The sequence below is a fragment of the Sinocyclocheilus grahami genome, unplaced genomic scaffold (assembly GCF_001515645.1).
Source record: "Sinocyclocheilus grahami isolate Dianchi unplaced genomic scaffold, SAMN03320097.WGS_v1.1 scaffold1216.1, whole genome shotgun sequence".
In the NCBI taxonomy this organism is placed as follows: Eukaryota; Metazoa; Chordata; class Actinopteri; order Cypriniformes; family Cyprinidae; genus Sinocyclocheilus; species Sinocyclocheilus grahami.
This window is the reverse complement of record NW_015506395.1, coordinates 64902-81779: the sequence shown is the minus strand read 5'-3', so window position 1 is coordinate 81779 and position 16878 is coordinate 64902. Positions and strand designations below refer to the sequence as shown.

At 37.4% G+C, this 16878-nt stretch overlaps 1 protein-coding gene across 1 annotated transcript in view; it reads left to right on the top strand.

Annotated features, from left to right (window-relative positions):
* LOC107568118 (nesprin-2-like) overlaps positions 1 to 16878 on the top strand; it is a gene marked incomplete at its 3' end in the record, with an annotated part of 87994 nt that overhangs the window by 6552 nt on the left and 64564 nt on the right. The window contains 22 exon segments of the mRNA XM_016253968.1: positions 1489 to 1589; positions 1987 to 2100; positions 2193 to 2330; positions 3840 to 4004; positions 4091 to 4203; positions 4870 to 5038; positions 7227 to 7323; positions 7434 to 7627; positions 7820 to 7990; positions 9090 to 9227; positions 9431 to 9532; positions 10252 to 10428; positions 10512 to 10670; positions 10758 to 11960; positions 12098 to 12232; positions 12983 to 13164; positions 13777 to 13855; positions 14263 to 14372; positions 14650 to 14788; positions 14859 to 15010; positions 15586 to 15739; positions 15956 to 16560. Coding sequence (XP_016109454.1) covers positions 1489 to 1589; positions 1987 to 2100; positions 2193 to 2330; positions 3840 to 4004; positions 4091 to 4203; positions 4870 to 5038; positions 7227 to 7323; positions 7434 to 7627; positions 7820 to 7990; positions 9090 to 9227; positions 9431 to 9532; positions 10252 to 10428; positions 10512 to 10670; positions 10758 to 11960; positions 12098 to 12232; positions 12983 to 13164; positions 13777 to 13855; positions 14263 to 14372; positions 14650 to 14788; positions 14859 to 15010; positions 15586 to 15739; positions 15956 to 16560 — 4597 coding nt within the window.

Sequence of the window (16878 nt, the reverse complement as noted above, 5' to 3'; positions counted from 1 at the left end):
TTGTTTGTTGATTTTCAAATATAAAACTTATTGAAATGTTTTCAGTGTGTGTATCAGTTCTTTTTGAACGTTTTCATCTAATTTGAACAAAACCGTGATAATATTGATAACCGTGATAACTTTGGTCACTATAATCGTGATATGAAATTTTCATACCGTTACAACCCTACTCGGGACATCATTCTCTACCCTCTCCCTCCTTCATTTTTTTTAAGTTAGACATCAACTTTCTTAGTATTCCTCAATCTATTAATTATAAACAATATAACAAGAAAAGTAAATAATGTAAGTATTTTTCCTGCGCAACTACATTTACATATCTGATGACTCAATATGTGCAATGCATCTTTTTTCCTCAAGGTGGCACTGTTTGATACACAATAATGACGTGACGTTTCACTCATAATTACCGCAAGCATAAAACAAACTAATATCATCAGCAAAAATTTAAGTGGTTTGAATGGCTTTACTGCAGAGCAATTACTATACTACGCAATAAAATATAAATGTCAATATTTAACAGCAGCGGTCACAGTGATGATGAGGCGAGCACCAGTGAAGTTTCTCATGTCCGCTCCGTGTGTCTGCTGGGCGGCGATCAAACGGACAGGGCAGTGCTTTTCATGAGCGGAGATCGCTACTAGACGAATCATGTAAATTTTTTTTTTATTTTTTATTTTTTGTATCATCTCTGTTCTTTTGTCGTAAGTTATGCTATTACTCCATTGATTTATACTAGCCTATCCAGCGCTCCCTGAACGCAGTCTCTGGTTTATTGCCAGTCCAAGCGCAAGCAGGCACGCGTCTATAACGACTTTGATCTGATCATAAAGTCTTTCTGAGTCACAGGGCTCAAGTCCAAGTCAAGTCTCGAGTCCTTGCTGTCAAAGTCTAAGTCGAGTCTCAAGTCTTCTTTAATTATGTCAAGTCTGAGTCGCAAGTCATCAAATTTGGGAATTGAGTCCGAGTCGAGTCTCGAGTCAAGTGACTCGAGTCCACACCCCTGGTAGAAATTGTGAATACAAAATAGTTATTTTTATTAATTATGAACAACTGGAGTAGTCATGGGGCCTACAAATATTTTTGTGGAAAATGTTGTGAAAATGTGGGTCAAAAAGTTTGAGAACCACTGCTCTAATAGTGGGTGGAAAATAGATAAATAGTCAATACTACATAAATAGTAGATATTTCCCAGATATTTATATTTATAATATATTAATAATATGATATGATAAATCACTAATTATAATGACAGTATAAAAACCTGTTTAAATATGTCTATAGAATATTTTTTATATTTTTCATACAATATAAGCAAGTCTTTATACATGAAAATATACAGGAGCCTTTGTATTTTAGTAACAAGTTACTTTGCAAAGGGATCATGTTTTGGGGCCCTGGGCATCAAAAAGTTTGAAAACCCCTGGTCTAGTGTGCTTTTTAAGATTATTGACGGTTTATGTACATTTAAATTCTCTTTCCTCTCAGACATTGATGTCAGTAACCCTGATGAGAAGTCTATCATGACATACATTGCTCAGTTCCTGCAGTACTCCAACGACCTGCCCGTAGCTGATGACGATTTTGAGGTAAGACCACCTCCAACTGAATCTCCCATCTGCATCTATGCTTTTGCTGGTCTGCCTTTCTTTATTCATTCTTATGTTCTTTCTCTTTCTAACCCCCTTTCCCGCCCTCCAAATTCACTACCTCCTACTCTCTGTTGCCCCCTCCTGGTTGGATGCAGCTTCAATCTCTACTCTTTCCCACATGCCTTTCTCCTGTCAACCTCCCTACATACTTCACTCCTGCTGTGCTGGCCTCCCCACTCCACCAGGTACAGACGTCCCAGAGCGCTTGTGAATTCCTCCACAGTTTTCCTCTGTCAAAATATCATTCCAGAATCAGCCTTTACTTGTTTTAGCATGTTTTCTGATTTGACAATCAATCTTTAATTCAGTTCTATGTTTCCTGCCCTGCCCTCAGGCTTCACCCAGTCAGAAAGCCAGAGAGATGAAATGCTGGCTAGAGCGAGCCTATCAGGAGTTATTGGAGGCATGGAATTCCACAGAGGGGAATGGATATGCCGAGAGGTATCAGGTATGCTGAATGTAAAATGGTAAATCATTACTTCCTAATGTACAACACACACTTTATGACAAGCCCTGAATTTGTCTATGTTTTTATCCAAGGCATTTCAGAACTTTTTGGGGACTTATTATGACCAGCGATGTCCAGTTATTACAGTTCTCAGCGCAATGAGACACTGCGCTAAACCAAGTGAGGAGCAGATGGCATTGAGAAAAGCCTGGGACACCATGGAGGAGAGGGTGAATTCTGCTGATTAAATATGTCACCAAATACAGATTTACACAGAAATACGAATTCGACAGTTCTGATAGTCTTGGGAATGCACTGGAAATTCTAAACAAATCACCAATATCGTTCTTTATAGCAAAAGTGTTTATGAAGTTATAGCTGTCATGGAAAAAACATACATCAATACATTTTTAGACTCTTATTTTTTGTAAACATAATAAACACAGAAACAAACTTATAGCAGTATAATGTCCAAATATTCTTTGCTATTATTAAGATAAATATAATAAGCATAACAACCTAAATAAATAATTCACCTAGAAATTAAAATTACATTAGAATAAATTAAAACCTACACAGAAATACGAATTCGACAGTTCTGATAGTCTTGGGAATGCACTGGAAATTCTAAACAAATCACCAATATCGTTCTTTATAGCAAAAGTGTTTATGAAGTTATAGCTGTCATGGAAAAAACATACATCAATACATTTTTAGACTCTTATTTTTTGTAAACATAATAAACACAGAAACAAACTTATAGCAGTATAACGTCCAAATATTCTTTGCTATTATTAAGATAAATATAATAAGCATAACAACCTAAATAAATAATTCACCTAGAAATTAAAATTACATTAGAATAAATTAAAACCTTAAATAAATTAAATAAACAACCTACAGTAGTCTAGCTTTCTAATAAACCTGGCATTGTGTACTATAAATATTGTTGGCTCTGAAGAAAGATATCAGGTATGCTGAAGGTAAAATCATAAATAATGCTTATGTTGCTCCATTGTAAATCATTTTGGATAAAAGCATCAGCAAAATGCATAACTATAAATGTGACCCTGGACCACAAAACCAGTCTTAAGTCGCTGGGGTATATTTTTAGCAATAGCCAAAAAAACATTGTATGGGTCAAAATTATCGTATCGTATCCAAAATCATTAGGATATTAAGTAAAGATCGTGTTCCATGAAGATATTTTGTAAATTTCTTACCGTAAATATATCAGAACTTAATTTTTGATTAGTAATATGCATTGCTAAGAATTTCATTTGGACAACTTTAAAGGCAATTTTCTCAGTATTTAGATTTTTTTGCACCCTCAGATTCCAGATTTTCCTCAGATTTCCAGATCTCAGCAAAATATTGTCCTATCCTAACAACCATACATCAATGGAAAGCTTATTTATTCAGCTTTCAGATGATGTATAAATCTCAATTTCAAAAAATTGACCCTTATGACTGGTTTTGTGGTCCAGGGTCACAAATGTAAATAATAATTTGAATTCAAATAAATATTCAATTATTTAAAATTCTGTAACATTTAATTAAAAATAAATATAATATTATTATATATTTCATATATATTCTTAAAGAAATATGTTTTTTCTGACATAAAAATTTATTTTTTTTATGATGGCATCAGTAATATAAGTAATATTCAAATAATTAAATGGCAAAAAAATCTTATTTTTTATTATTGATTATTTTGCACACTTTCTTCTCCCCAGTTGCAAGAGTACAGAACAGAGCTTGATGTTGGTTTGCCAGCCCCTCTGAACACACTGGGCCGGTGGCTCCAGCATATGGAAGCTGTGCTGTCTGAAGACAGCGGGAGCACAGAAGATCATGCACTTGCTGCCAGAGATGCCAGACACAAGCAAGAACAGCTGAAGGTCAGTGTGTAAACAGGTATTATCATGCTTCACTGTGTACTTCTGAATTATGTGTATGTCTATGTTTATTCTTCCTGCTTTCTCAGGTCTTGGTTGAGGACTTAAGCCAGCACTTGAACACCCTTCATCACTACCGTAACACAGATGATGATGGCTGTCTTCAAGTGCCAATCGAGAAGCTGGAGGAGATCAAGAGACGGTTGGAAAACAAAATCTGTTCAGTACTTCCTGCTGAAATGACCAGCGTCTGTAGTGTTTAGAACACTGGATGCTTGATCAGCTCCAAACCAGCACAGTTTGCTGGTCTAATAACACTATTCCACTGGTGGATACGGCTTGGTACGGCTCACTTTGGGGGGGGGTTTCACTGTGTATAGGACCTGGTACTTTATTAGTACCACCTCGGTTGAGGTTCCAAGCGAACCGTACCAATACTAAAATGTGACGTGTAAACACTGCAGATCATTGATTGGTCAGAGAGAATTGCCATTACAGCGTCATTGGATTTGCGACACGAGACACCAAACACGCTAGATTTAAATAGTCAGCAACAGCCACCGCAGTATAATTTATTCACAACTTTTTTTTAAACGACTTGCTTTAAATGACCGTCACACGCAACTTGAAAAAAGAAATGGTTGTATCGTGGTCAGTAGACAAGGTGGCAACTATAACAATCAGTCTATAATCCCACCCACTTTGAAGCGGTACTGAACTGCAGTGGAAAAGCAAACCGAGTCGTACCATGCAGTGGAAAAGTGCCATAAGATGGTCTTTTCAGCAGCACCATCCCTCAGTTTCTCTTAATCTTGTCCTCTTCTTGAGACCCAGGTTTCTTGCTAATGTTCCTCATTCTCTTTGATAGTTTTACCAGTGCCAGAGTGACAGCCAAGTACCACGGCATCAAGCTACAATACAGAGAGCAGATGCACCATGTTTATGACCTGCTGGGATGTCTGAAGTCTAAGCTGAGCCTGTGGAGAGGACCTTATGGCTCCCAAGAGTCTGTGCACTCTCTGCAACAGGATTGGCATGTATGTGGCCCTATAGAGCAGTCACTGCTAATGGCTAATAATTTGCCATAAGTTTCCTTCAGAAATTTCAAATGTTTTTTAGAATCGCAGTTTTAAGTTTTGATTTGTAAAATAAAGTCTGTTGTAAAACATTACTTCAAGACTTTTAAAGTTTGTTCTTCAACATAAATTACATTCAGTCAGTCACCTCAAAAGTGAATTTTGAAAATGTTAACTGCTAGCAAGTTTATACATGAGGACTACAGCTACATGACAACTTTGCTTGCCTTTTTTACTATTTGTTGACCATTCTGCATTTAGTGAAGGCATACAGTAGCGAAGCCATATCTAAACATGCTTAAAACAATAAAGCATTGCAGAGATTACATACTTTTGTAGGCCAACCCTGAAATTAACATCACACTGGTTTCCTCGGCAGAAAGCCATTAGGATTTTTTTTAGTTGGCTTTTGTTTTGTTGCATGAAAATGTTAACTGCTAGCAAGTTTATACATGAGGACTACAGCTACATGACAACTTTGCTTGCCTTTTTAACTATTTGTTGACCATTCTGCATTTAGTGAAGGCATACAGTAGTGAAGCCATATCTAAACATGCTTAAAACAATAAAGCATTGCAGAGATTACATACTTTTGTAGGCCAACCCTGAAATTAACATCACACTGGTTTCCTCGGCAGAAAGCCATTAGGATTTTTTTTAGTTGGCTTTTGTTTTGTTGCAAAAATAAACTGTGACCAACAAAAATCATTCTTGTTCATCATGATAATATTTACAAATGAACAAAACTTTTGTGAATTGAGGCCTAAATACAGTACAATCACTAGAAGTAAAAAGCTGTTTGTAGGCATTAAACGAACTACACTACCGGTCAAAGGTTTGGGATCAGTAAGAATTTTAATGTTTTTTTTAAAGAAGTCTCTTATGCTCATCAAGGCTGCATTTATTTGATAAAAAAAATGGTAATCTTGCAAAATGTTATTACAATATAAAATAATGGTTTCTATTTTAATATCCTTTAAAATATAATTTATTTCTGTAATGCAAGCTGAATTTCCATCAGCCATTACTCCAGTAAAAGTGTCACATGATCATTAAGAAATCACTCTAATATGCTGATTTATTATTAGAATTATCAAAGTTGGCAACAGTTATGCTGCCAAATATTTTTTTGGAAACTGCGATACTTTTTTCAGGATTCTTTGATGAATAAAAAGTTAAAAAGAACAGCATTTATTCAAAATATAAATCTTTTCTAACAATATAAATCTTTGCTATGACTTCTTAACAATTTAACACATCCTTGCTGAATAAAAGTTTTAATTTCTTTCAAAAAATGAAAGAATAAAACTCTACTGACCACAAACTTTGGAACTGTAGTGTATATTGTTAGAAAAGATTTCTATTTTAAATAAATGCTCTTCTTTTTAACTTTTTATTCATCAAAGAATCCTGAAAAAAAAAGTATCACAGGTGCCAAAAAAATATTAAGCAGCACAGCAGTTTCCAGCACTGATAATAAATAATGAAAGAATAAAACTCTACTGACCACAAACTTTGGAACTGTAGTGTATATTGTTAGAAAAGATTTCTATTTTAAATAAATGCTCTTCTTTTTAACTTTTTATTCATCAAAGAATCCTGAAAAAAAAAGTATCACAGGTTCCAAAAAAATATTAAGCAGCGCAGCAGTTTCCAGCACTGATAATAAATCAGCATATTAGAATGATTTCTGAAGGATCATGTGATTCAGCATGATTACTGGAGTAATGATGCTGAAAATTCAGCTATGCATCACAGGAATAAATTAGATTTTAATGTATATTAAAATACAAAAACATTATTTTACATCATAATAATATTTCACAATATCAAATTTTTTCCTGTATTTTTGATCAAATAAATGCAGCCTTGATGAGCATAAGAAACTCCTGTAAAAAAACATAAAAAATCGTTCCGGTAGTGTACATCACAGTTGCATAACTTAAAAAAAATTATTGAAAATCAACAAAATAGAAAGTTTGGGGGGGAGTATAAACGCAACAAGGCTATAAAAACGGACTGGTGAGATGAAGTGATGACGTTTAATGTCCGACAACTTCTGTAGTCCCATTTAACCACTTGTTAGTGACAACATTTTTCAAGAAACATAAAAGCTTTAAATCGTAAACAATGATTATATGCCATTTAGGACACTGTTGACAAGCAAGGCCTGGTGTGGATGTTGAAGGAAGCACTTCATAAGCTGAAGGACACAGCAGTCAGTTATACCAACAAAGCAGCTCTGGGTAAGTCTATATTGTTGGCTGTTCTGTTATATATGTTTTTTTTAAGAAAGCTAGTGCTTTTTCCTGTAACTTATGCCTGATTTATCCTCTATCCTCTGATTATTTTCCAGCCGACGACTCGCCTGTGGTAAACAGGCAGGTAAAGGAGGCCGATAGTGAGACGGGAGTCAGTACAGAAGCTGCAGAAGCAGCAAGATCCACCATGGAGCGTGTGCTGGCTGCATGGGTGTCCTACAAAGACTGCCTGTATTTATTACAGGTCTGGCTGGGCCAGGAGGGACAATCAGAGGCACACGGGCAGGAGGTACTGTAAAGCATTTGCCATTAAAAACAGGATACAAAGTATACAGTGCCCAAAAAAAAGTGTTTGAACACCTAAGCTGCACTTAAATGTATTAATGTCATTTCTCTTAGGTCAGGGCATAATGTTTGAATGTGGTTGCTTTTTATCAGAGGTTCATTTGTCATTTGTCTTGTGATCTCTTTTATAATGTAGCACAAGCATTTTTCCTCCAACTTGAATGAGTGGAGATCACGTCAAGCCCAGCTGAATGAGGCGGGAAACTTTCTCATTGATATGAGTGATGCCTCCACCAGCCACTCTCTGACTGAAGAGCTCCGCAAACTGAACATACAGTGGGCTGACTTTATAAAAAGGACCAAGTTTGTGAGTCTTGTAAAGACAGACCTCTCTAGTTTTCAGCAGGGTCCAAAATGAACACTTGCCTAATGCCAAAATACAAGTAAAAGTTGTCTTTGTTAAAGAAATAAAGCAATTTCTAGTAACTTTATAAGAAACTGCTCCTTCTCCACCAGCCACTCTCTGACTGAAGAGCTCCGCAAACTGAACATACAGTGGGCTGACTTTATAAAAAGGACCAAGTTTGTGAGTCTTGTAAAGACAGACCTCTCTAGTTTTTCTCTAGCAGGGTCCAAAATGAACACTTGCCTAATGCCAAAATACAAGTAAAAGTTGTCTTTGTTAAAGAAATAAAGCAATTTCTAGTAACTTTAAAAAAAACTGCTCATTACTTTAAGTCAGTTTGAATGCCAATCGGAGTGATTTAAAACAACGAGACAAAAGCACAAGCAGCATCTCTTACAATTTGAATTTTGACAAACATTTTCAGTGGAAATTATTCCATTCAAGTATCTAAGGTGCCTGTTGTAAAACTGACATCTCTCACATGTAATATTTTTTCATATTAAACCACCAATTTCAGTATATATTTTGATATTGGCAACAGAAAACATGATGCAGGTGTTTCTCACAAAATATTCAAGGAAAAAACTAAATATATCCCATTGTCAAGGACAGAAATAATGCAAAAAAAAGTTTCATAGCTGGTAAGAAATAGTTATTGCCGGTGAATTTACTCGGTTCATTCTCAAGCAGGTGTGGCAAAGAGTTTATTTTGAACTTATGTTTCAATTTAAACTTGTTCTACTGGATTAAATAAAGAGTTTTGCCTTTAACCCTGCCAAGACCCAGCCTTTTCTGATTCTCTCTTTAAGTTGCATAACTTGTTGGTGGATCGTTACTACTATTTTTCACTTTCTTTGAGTAATACACTGACAAGCTGGTACTTTGGCCCATTGTGTTTCAAAACCACAGGAACATTCTGTTTCATAATTTGTGCTTACTGTTCATCAAAGCATGTGCTTGCTCTTGTTCTTTGTCTTTTAACATTCTACACCCTTGAAAAGATTGTGATTGTTCATAAAAAAAATAATTATTATTTTATTTGTAAATGGCATGTTTTCAGGCAGTGGCCCCTCCGCCCATCGCTGCAGTCCTGGGTGTCCAGGCTGCTCAGTCTCTGATGCAGGAAGCCAGCTGGGTGCTTAGAGAGACTGTGGAGGCGTCATCTGGACCTCTACGCATTTACAGAAAGAAACTCCAGGTATTCTGATCTTTCTGTCCTAGCTGTAGTGCTTCATACTGTTCGTATTGTTATACTAGATATTCCCTCATTTATTTGTCTTTCTTGATGTTTGTTTTCTTCTTTTTATTTTTTTTTATTTGTCTTGACTGTTTCTCACAATCATTTAAATTTTTTCCACTTTCTTGTCAAGGTTGTTTATGCTTGTCTTTTTTTTCACTCAGGGCATAATTAAGAAGATGTCAGCGTTCAATTTGAACTCTTTGTCTCCATCTCCAGACTGCAAAGAAGAAACTCTACAGAAACTCAGACAAACTCTTCCAGAGGTCAGGCAATATTCCTTTTAGGTTATACATGTATGTATTTACAGTAAGAGACAGTTCACCCAAAAATGATTTTTTTTTAACTTGTCCTCAGTTATCCAGTGGAACACACAAATACAAATACAATTTTAAATAATCTTTATGAGTCATCGAGTCTGTGAGTGAATAAATCACTCTTTTGAGTTGGTCCTTTCCAGTGAACTGGTTCATCAGACTGATTTGTTCATATTTGTATATATACATTTATTTGAAATGGGGCTGTTGCAAAATCATATTTTTACTGAACAATTATCGTGGCTAAAAGAATTCACAGTAACAATTTTATTGCAAAGTCTACAGAAATTTTATGAATAATGTGACAAAAATAAATGATGCTGTCAGTCAAATTCGTCTTTAACTTTTATTTTGTGTTTTAACAAAAAAGGTGTGTTGACAGACGGAGATAGACATTGTAAAAATAACTTTACAAAAGTGTACAAAAACAACTGTTGGTCGGCACTTCTAAATGATTTTGTGCGCAGTAGTAGTTACATACTGCATTAAGATTTTTTTGTTTGTTTTTGTTTTTTTTTGTATTTTATGACAGGTGGCAAACAGAGTTAAGGTGCAGTACTACCATCTATGTTGGAGTGTCAACCAACGCTCTAAACACTCTGTGTCTCTAATGAGAATAATTGATTTAACTAGGAACTGAACAAATCTGTGGACATGTTTCTTGGCAGACATTTGAGACTTTGACCCGGGTGGATCAGGTGTGTGAGAGACTCCAAAAAGCAACATCTCTGCTCGAGGGCAGGCTGGCTGAGCTTGAAAACTGGAGCACAGAAGCCCAAGAGGTCTGCAACCACCTAAAAGAAAGGCAGCATAGGGGCCACCGGGGGCCACATCCCAGGGCTAAAGTGAGCAAAATCAAGTTCTTGAGTTCATTTGGTTGATTAAAACAGTGCTTTCACATTGTCGTTTCTTGTGATTCTCATTGCAGGGACTGATCTCCAGAGGTCTACAGTTGGAAGGACAGGTGGTGACAGAAGGTGAGGACCTGCAGGTGCTTGTGACATCGGTGCAAAAGAACTCCTCCCTGCCTTACTTCAGAACATCTGCATTACAAGACCGACTGCAACGGACTGTCTCGCACTGTCAGGTGAATTTCATTGCAGGCCAGTATCGGTTAAGGAAAGCTTAAAATCATGATGTTTTAACTTCTCACACCCTTCTGTGTGTCTGTTAGGAGGTTACCGAGATGCTCAGTTCTCATGGAGTGAAGCGTGAAGGACAGCCTAAAGGTGCACAGCCCGCTTCCAAGGTTTTCGTACAGGCATATTCTCAGCCTGAATCCCAAATTGGAACCATTCAACACCATCAGAAACAGACATTCTCCAAAAGCAGCATACTTTCTCCAGAGAGCCCAGTAGAACATCAAAGCCAAGAACTCTATTCTTCTCAGTTGAAAGCCACCAGTGGCGTACAGCCCCAGGTTCTCCAACAGAATCATGATAAATCTCCAAAAGACCAAAGAAAAGCTATGTGCCAAGTACAGCATGCAGAGCTCAAACAGCCTTTGTTGTCATCTGTTGTTGGCAGGAAGGTTGAAATGAAACCCCAGACTGAAGTTCAACTGATCTCTGTAGACTCGAGCCTAACCAGTAGCTTTGGACCCTTAGACCCTTTGCAGGTTATCTCTGTAGACCCAAACCAAACCAGTGACTTCAGACCATCAGAGCTACAGGTTCTCTCAAGCCAAACCAGTGGATTTAGGCCATTAGACTCTATCCAGGTTATATCTGTAGATTCAGGCGAAACCAGGGACTTTGAACCATCCGACCTTCAGGTTATCTCTGTAGACTCAAGCCAAACCAGTGGCATTGAACAATCAAACCCTCTGCAGTCTCTATCTTCAACTATGTCCAGCCCAAGCACATTGCTTACATCGGTTACCATGACTCAACTAAAAATGCCAGGCGAGCAGCATCTTGGTTCACCACCAAAATGGCAACCTCAAACCACCTTGGTGACCCCACACCAAAGACAAAGGGTTCTGGCCAAAAGTCACAGTTTTCCTCAGCCCCATGAGCCATCACAAACTCTGCCTGTAACCTCGCTTGCATCCTGCCCAAGCACTTTGCATACACTGGTAACAGTGACTCAACAAACGATGCCAATCAAGCAGCCACCAAAATGGCAACCTCTGACCTCCCTGACAACCCTACACCAAAGACAAACGGTTCTATCCAAAAGTCACAGCTTTCCACAGCCATCAGAGGCTCCAGGTGTTCCCCATGTCCCAGTACAGAATGAGGTGTATACTAGAGCTCAGGCTTTGGCCAGGAGCAGACTGGATAAAGCCAAAAAGCACCTGCATGAACATATACAAGATGTCATCTCTGTGATCAGTACCAGAGACAAATCTAAAAAACAAGCCAATAAAAAACAGGTGAGGCCATTTAAACATTTGTAGTTTTAAATCCAGTAGTTATTTGCAATCAAAGAATGGATTAAAAGAAACATACGTTTGGTCAAAACACATACACATAAGCTGTTAATGACTTCTGATATTTTTTGGTTCTATAGGCGGTGTCACGTATTCTCAGGCCTGCAGTGTTGGAGACGTTTCTAGAAGCCGTGAAGAGAATGGGGGATTTCTGCTCTGATGCCCAGCTCAGAGACATGGACCTCCTCTCTCAGTCAGTCAGGGCCCAGTGGGAGGTAAGAGAGAGATCATGGTCCTTCTAGCTGTGCATTAGTGTATGCTGCTCAGTACAGTCGTAAACACAAACTATCAGAATTGGATTGTTGTGATTGGTTTAGGTAATGCTTGCGAATTACTCGTATCTATATGCCATTTACGTTTTCCTGAAAAGTTGTAAAGGTGCATTCTATTAGTTCTTTAGTTAGCGTTAATGTTTTGGGTCACTTCATTTCAACATGGCAAAATACAATGGGGGTTGGCCCATACGGTGCATAATTAAAACGCATGGATGTAGTTATTATTTTTAATAAATCTTGAGTTATGCATGAATATGTTTGCACAGAGGTTTTATTTAAAAGTATGTACATTCTTAAACCTTATTCAGCAGTTTTTATTTAAACCTCAGTTTTATCATTTTATAATCATCAAGGGATGATTTTGTTGTAACTGGGATCATTTATTGACTGCATGCATGTTTAGACGGTTACTTGTTTTCGTTTCATCTATATATCACATTTTGCATGCATTTCTCTCTAGTCACAACCAATTAGCAAGCCTCATTACCTGTAATGGGATTTTCAGCACTCTTTCTAAATGGCCACGAAGAAGACTTCTTTGCTGACTGATATTAACTCCCATTAGCGTAAACTTTGATGTTCATCCCCAAACCATGTTTAAAATAGTTTTTGTGATAGACAAATTTTTATTTCATTGTGTCATCATTGTCAAAGAGTTTGGAATTAGTTTGTTTTGGGTTTACACCTCAGGTATGTGCCACAGCAGCTGTGCGTTCAGTGCATCTGGAAGCCTTGAGAAGAATTACAGAGAGTCTGCAGCCTGCAGAGAGTGTTCTTCTCAGCACCACCCATCTGAGAACAGACACAAAGAAGGTGGAGACTGTTCAGTGCCGCACAGACTCCACAAGTGCCTTGGCACCATGCCAGGATGGGTATGTAAGAAACAGAGTGGAAATTGAGGTTATATAATTAAAATATCTAGGTTATATTATATTAATAATATATATTCTGATACAGTATATGTTTTAGAAATAAACATTTAGTAAACGTGTAATAGTAGAAAAAAATCTATTTCAAATAAATGCTGTTTTAAGTACAACTTTTTCAGTATTGACAATAATAATTTTTATGGAGCGCCAAATGAGCATATTATTTTAGCATATTAAGTGATTTTTGAAAGATCACGTGACACTGATTAAATTAAAAATTAGAAAAGAGTTATTTTAAAATATAATTATTACATTTTAATGTATTTTTGATCAATGCAGTCTTAGTGAGCATATAAAAAACATATAAAAATATTAACCACCCCAAATTTTAAATATTATTGCATGTCTTTTTCAAACTCTGGCCTTTCTTATAGACAGTCTAAACTAACTTGTCTCTTATGTATTTGTGCTTGTGTACAGTACATACCTCACATAAATACATTGTCTTCAAGAGTTAGGTTTAGTATATAGTAATTATAGTTAGCTTTATATAAATGTTTATGGTACTGTATGTCATTTACATAACTAAGTAAACATGCACGTGTGTGTTCACAGCAGGGGGGGAGCAGTCAAGGACTGTGTCCTGGTGAGAAAGACTGTACTGCTGGATGACCTAAGCCTTGACCACTCGCAGGTACACGTGATCATTTGCTGCATGTCTGTGTGCGTGTGACATGACTATTTTATCTATTTTTGATCAATGCAGTATATATTTTTTTAAGAGTATTTTTTTATTATTCTTTCTCAGTCTCTCACACCAGCATGACTTTACACTGGCTGGTACTTGAGCATCTGTGAGCTCCATATCTGCCCAGTGTTAACATGGCACGTTTTCTTGGCATGGTCAAATTTGCTTGTAGCCAAACACAGAGATAAACCTTATGAGAATCTGATTGGATGTTGTTGACCTTCTTAAACACATGGACAGCTCAGAGGAGTTAATCTGCTGAGATTGGCTAGGGCTGCTGAACATTGTATTGGCTTGTTCTGGGGTCGTTTGACCCCTACATTTAATGACGCTGTGGTCATTCTCTCTCATAGGCTGTTGTCCAGACCAACATTGTGGAGATAAAACAGATACCAGAGAGGACCGTCATCCACCCCTGTTCAGCACAGGAAGAGAAGGTTACCACAGAGGAAACTCAAAGCAGGTAAACACTTTTGATACAAGTTCCTGAACCTTCAAGAAATGGATATATTTCCCTACTCTGTCAATACTATCTAAAGATGTAAAATTCTAATATAAAATCAATGTTAGGACCTTTCTATATGCAAGTTATATGCTTCTACCTTTAAAAATTATCATAATGATTACTTTATGAAATAAATATGTATTTAAATTCTATTATTTATCAATTAAAATCTAGAATGTTATCCTTTATAAGCATTTTATGGACAAATTTTGTATATGCATTTTTCTCCTTCCAGCTACAGTGCTGTTCAGTCAGTCTTCCAGCAGCAGCTGCTTAACAACAGTCAGCAGCTAGGATCAGAGTTTCCCATCAGCCCCGGCAGCAATGCCAGTATCTCTGCTGACTCCCTGAGAATTCAACTCCAGCACCTACTGGTTAGTCTCCTTCACCACTTTCCTGCATTTGGGGTGCATTTTGTATACAAATAGCTGTGTGCTCATTTAGGCTCTTAAGGACCGGACAGATGCTCTTTGGTGTGAGTTTGAGCTTCAGTATTCCCAGAGCTCTCAGCGCATGGAAGATGGCTGTAATATGGAGCAGGAGAGAACTCTGCTTATTCAACAGTGGAAGGAACAACAGATGTGCTTTCAGGCCAGGTGAGAGATGTAGTCAATCCAGAATGCAGACAAACTCTGTGGATAAGGAAACATATTAATTATAATAATTTCTCATTCATTTCTGAAAAGTATCTGTGGAAACAGTTCAGAGTAAATAAATATAAACTATTTTGTCCAATGTCCAACTTTATTGATGTCAATTCTCAGGCCACCCATGTGGAGCTCTATTTCTGTGGTGCAGAGTTGTTGTTGTTCTAAAGCCGATCCAAAGGTTTCATGACCATGTTGCAAGGGAGCTTGCTAGCTTTTGGAGCAGAGCTACTGTTAGCCATAAGTATAACACTGTGTCTACACCGGACTTGTGCAGCGCGGTGCAATGCATCAAAATACTATAGAACCCATTATAATCCTTTATGCTGTCTACACTGGATGCGTCATGACAAATCCCTGAGAGTAAACTGAGGCCTTGTTCTATTTATGACATACTAACACAAAGTTCAAATGATTTGCAATGGTTACTTATCGCGTCCAGTGTAGACGGCCTCAAGCTGTCCCATACAGTGTAGACATGGTGTAAGTGGCACAATAATAATGTTATTTTATATGTTGTTCAGGGTGAAGTCCCTTGAAACTGCGGTAGAGCTGCTGGAGTCTGCGGACAATCAGATCAGACTGATTTCTGATCATATCAAACAGATTAGTCAGAAACCTCTGAATATTAGAAACTTTGCCGTTGCTGATCCCAAAAATCTACATGAAGAAATAAAGGTACATTATCCTCCAAATTCATCTTCATGCTTGCAGGTACTTGTAGATCTAAATGTTTTTCTCACCTCACAATCGAACAACTGACACAAAATTTCCTAGGAAAATATGACTTTTGATAACTTTACCTTTAGGAAATATTTGCTTCCTCATTCAAAGCATACATTTAAATATTTGCGTAATGTACCTTATATGGACTGATGTACTTTGCATGTTCAGCGTCTAGATGAAAGTATCGAGAAGGAGCTGTTTCTGCTTAAGAGTGACGGTTCAGTTAGTGATGCTTCTCATCTGAGTCCCATTGAGCTCCAAGCTCATCTTCCTCTGCAGCAAACGCTCCACAGCCGCACAAAATGCTTGGACCAGCAAAGACAATGTCTGAGAAAGAGTGAATCAGCCCTGGTGGGCCTCGTGAACCTCCTATCCCATCTCCAGAAGGTGAATGCCGAATTCAATGCAGCTCACAGTGCATCAAATCACAGTTTAGTCTCTATCCGGCAAAGCCTTCAGCAGGCCAGGGATGAATCGGTTCAGCTAGACCAACTGCTGGATGATGCTGGTATGAGAATAACTCTGGATGATAAACCAGGCAGCTGTCATGAGATGGTTTCAGCTCTGGCTCTGCGTGTTGAAGAGGTCGAGGCCAGACTGGCTGTAGGGCTGAAGCAGTCTGACAGAGGAGGGAAAGGAAGAGTGGAGGGAGAACAGATGGACAGAGCGTTCGTTAGGAAGAGGATGGGCCTGCAGGTCACCCTGAGGGAGGTGCTGACGGCACTCGAAAAACATGGGCTGAAGGAGCCCACACTTCCTGCACTACAGCACAGGTCAGCAGACTTTAAAACAGGACTGCTTTTCTGTTTTTTTTTCTGCATACAGTATTTTCAAGGATAAATTAAATTAATCCAAAAATGCTAGTAATATTTATTAAAATAATAATTGCAATATACATTTTTAAAAAATCAGGCATGCTTATTTTTCCTCTTGCCTTGCATACAATAAATTAAATGTGCTTTAGAAATCATTTAATTAATTTTATATCGTATATTGCAATTTTTTTTAATTAACCTTTTTGATTTAATTTAATTTATTATAACAAGGTGCTAGTTATGGTAATTAAAATAGCAATTGTAATATGCAATATA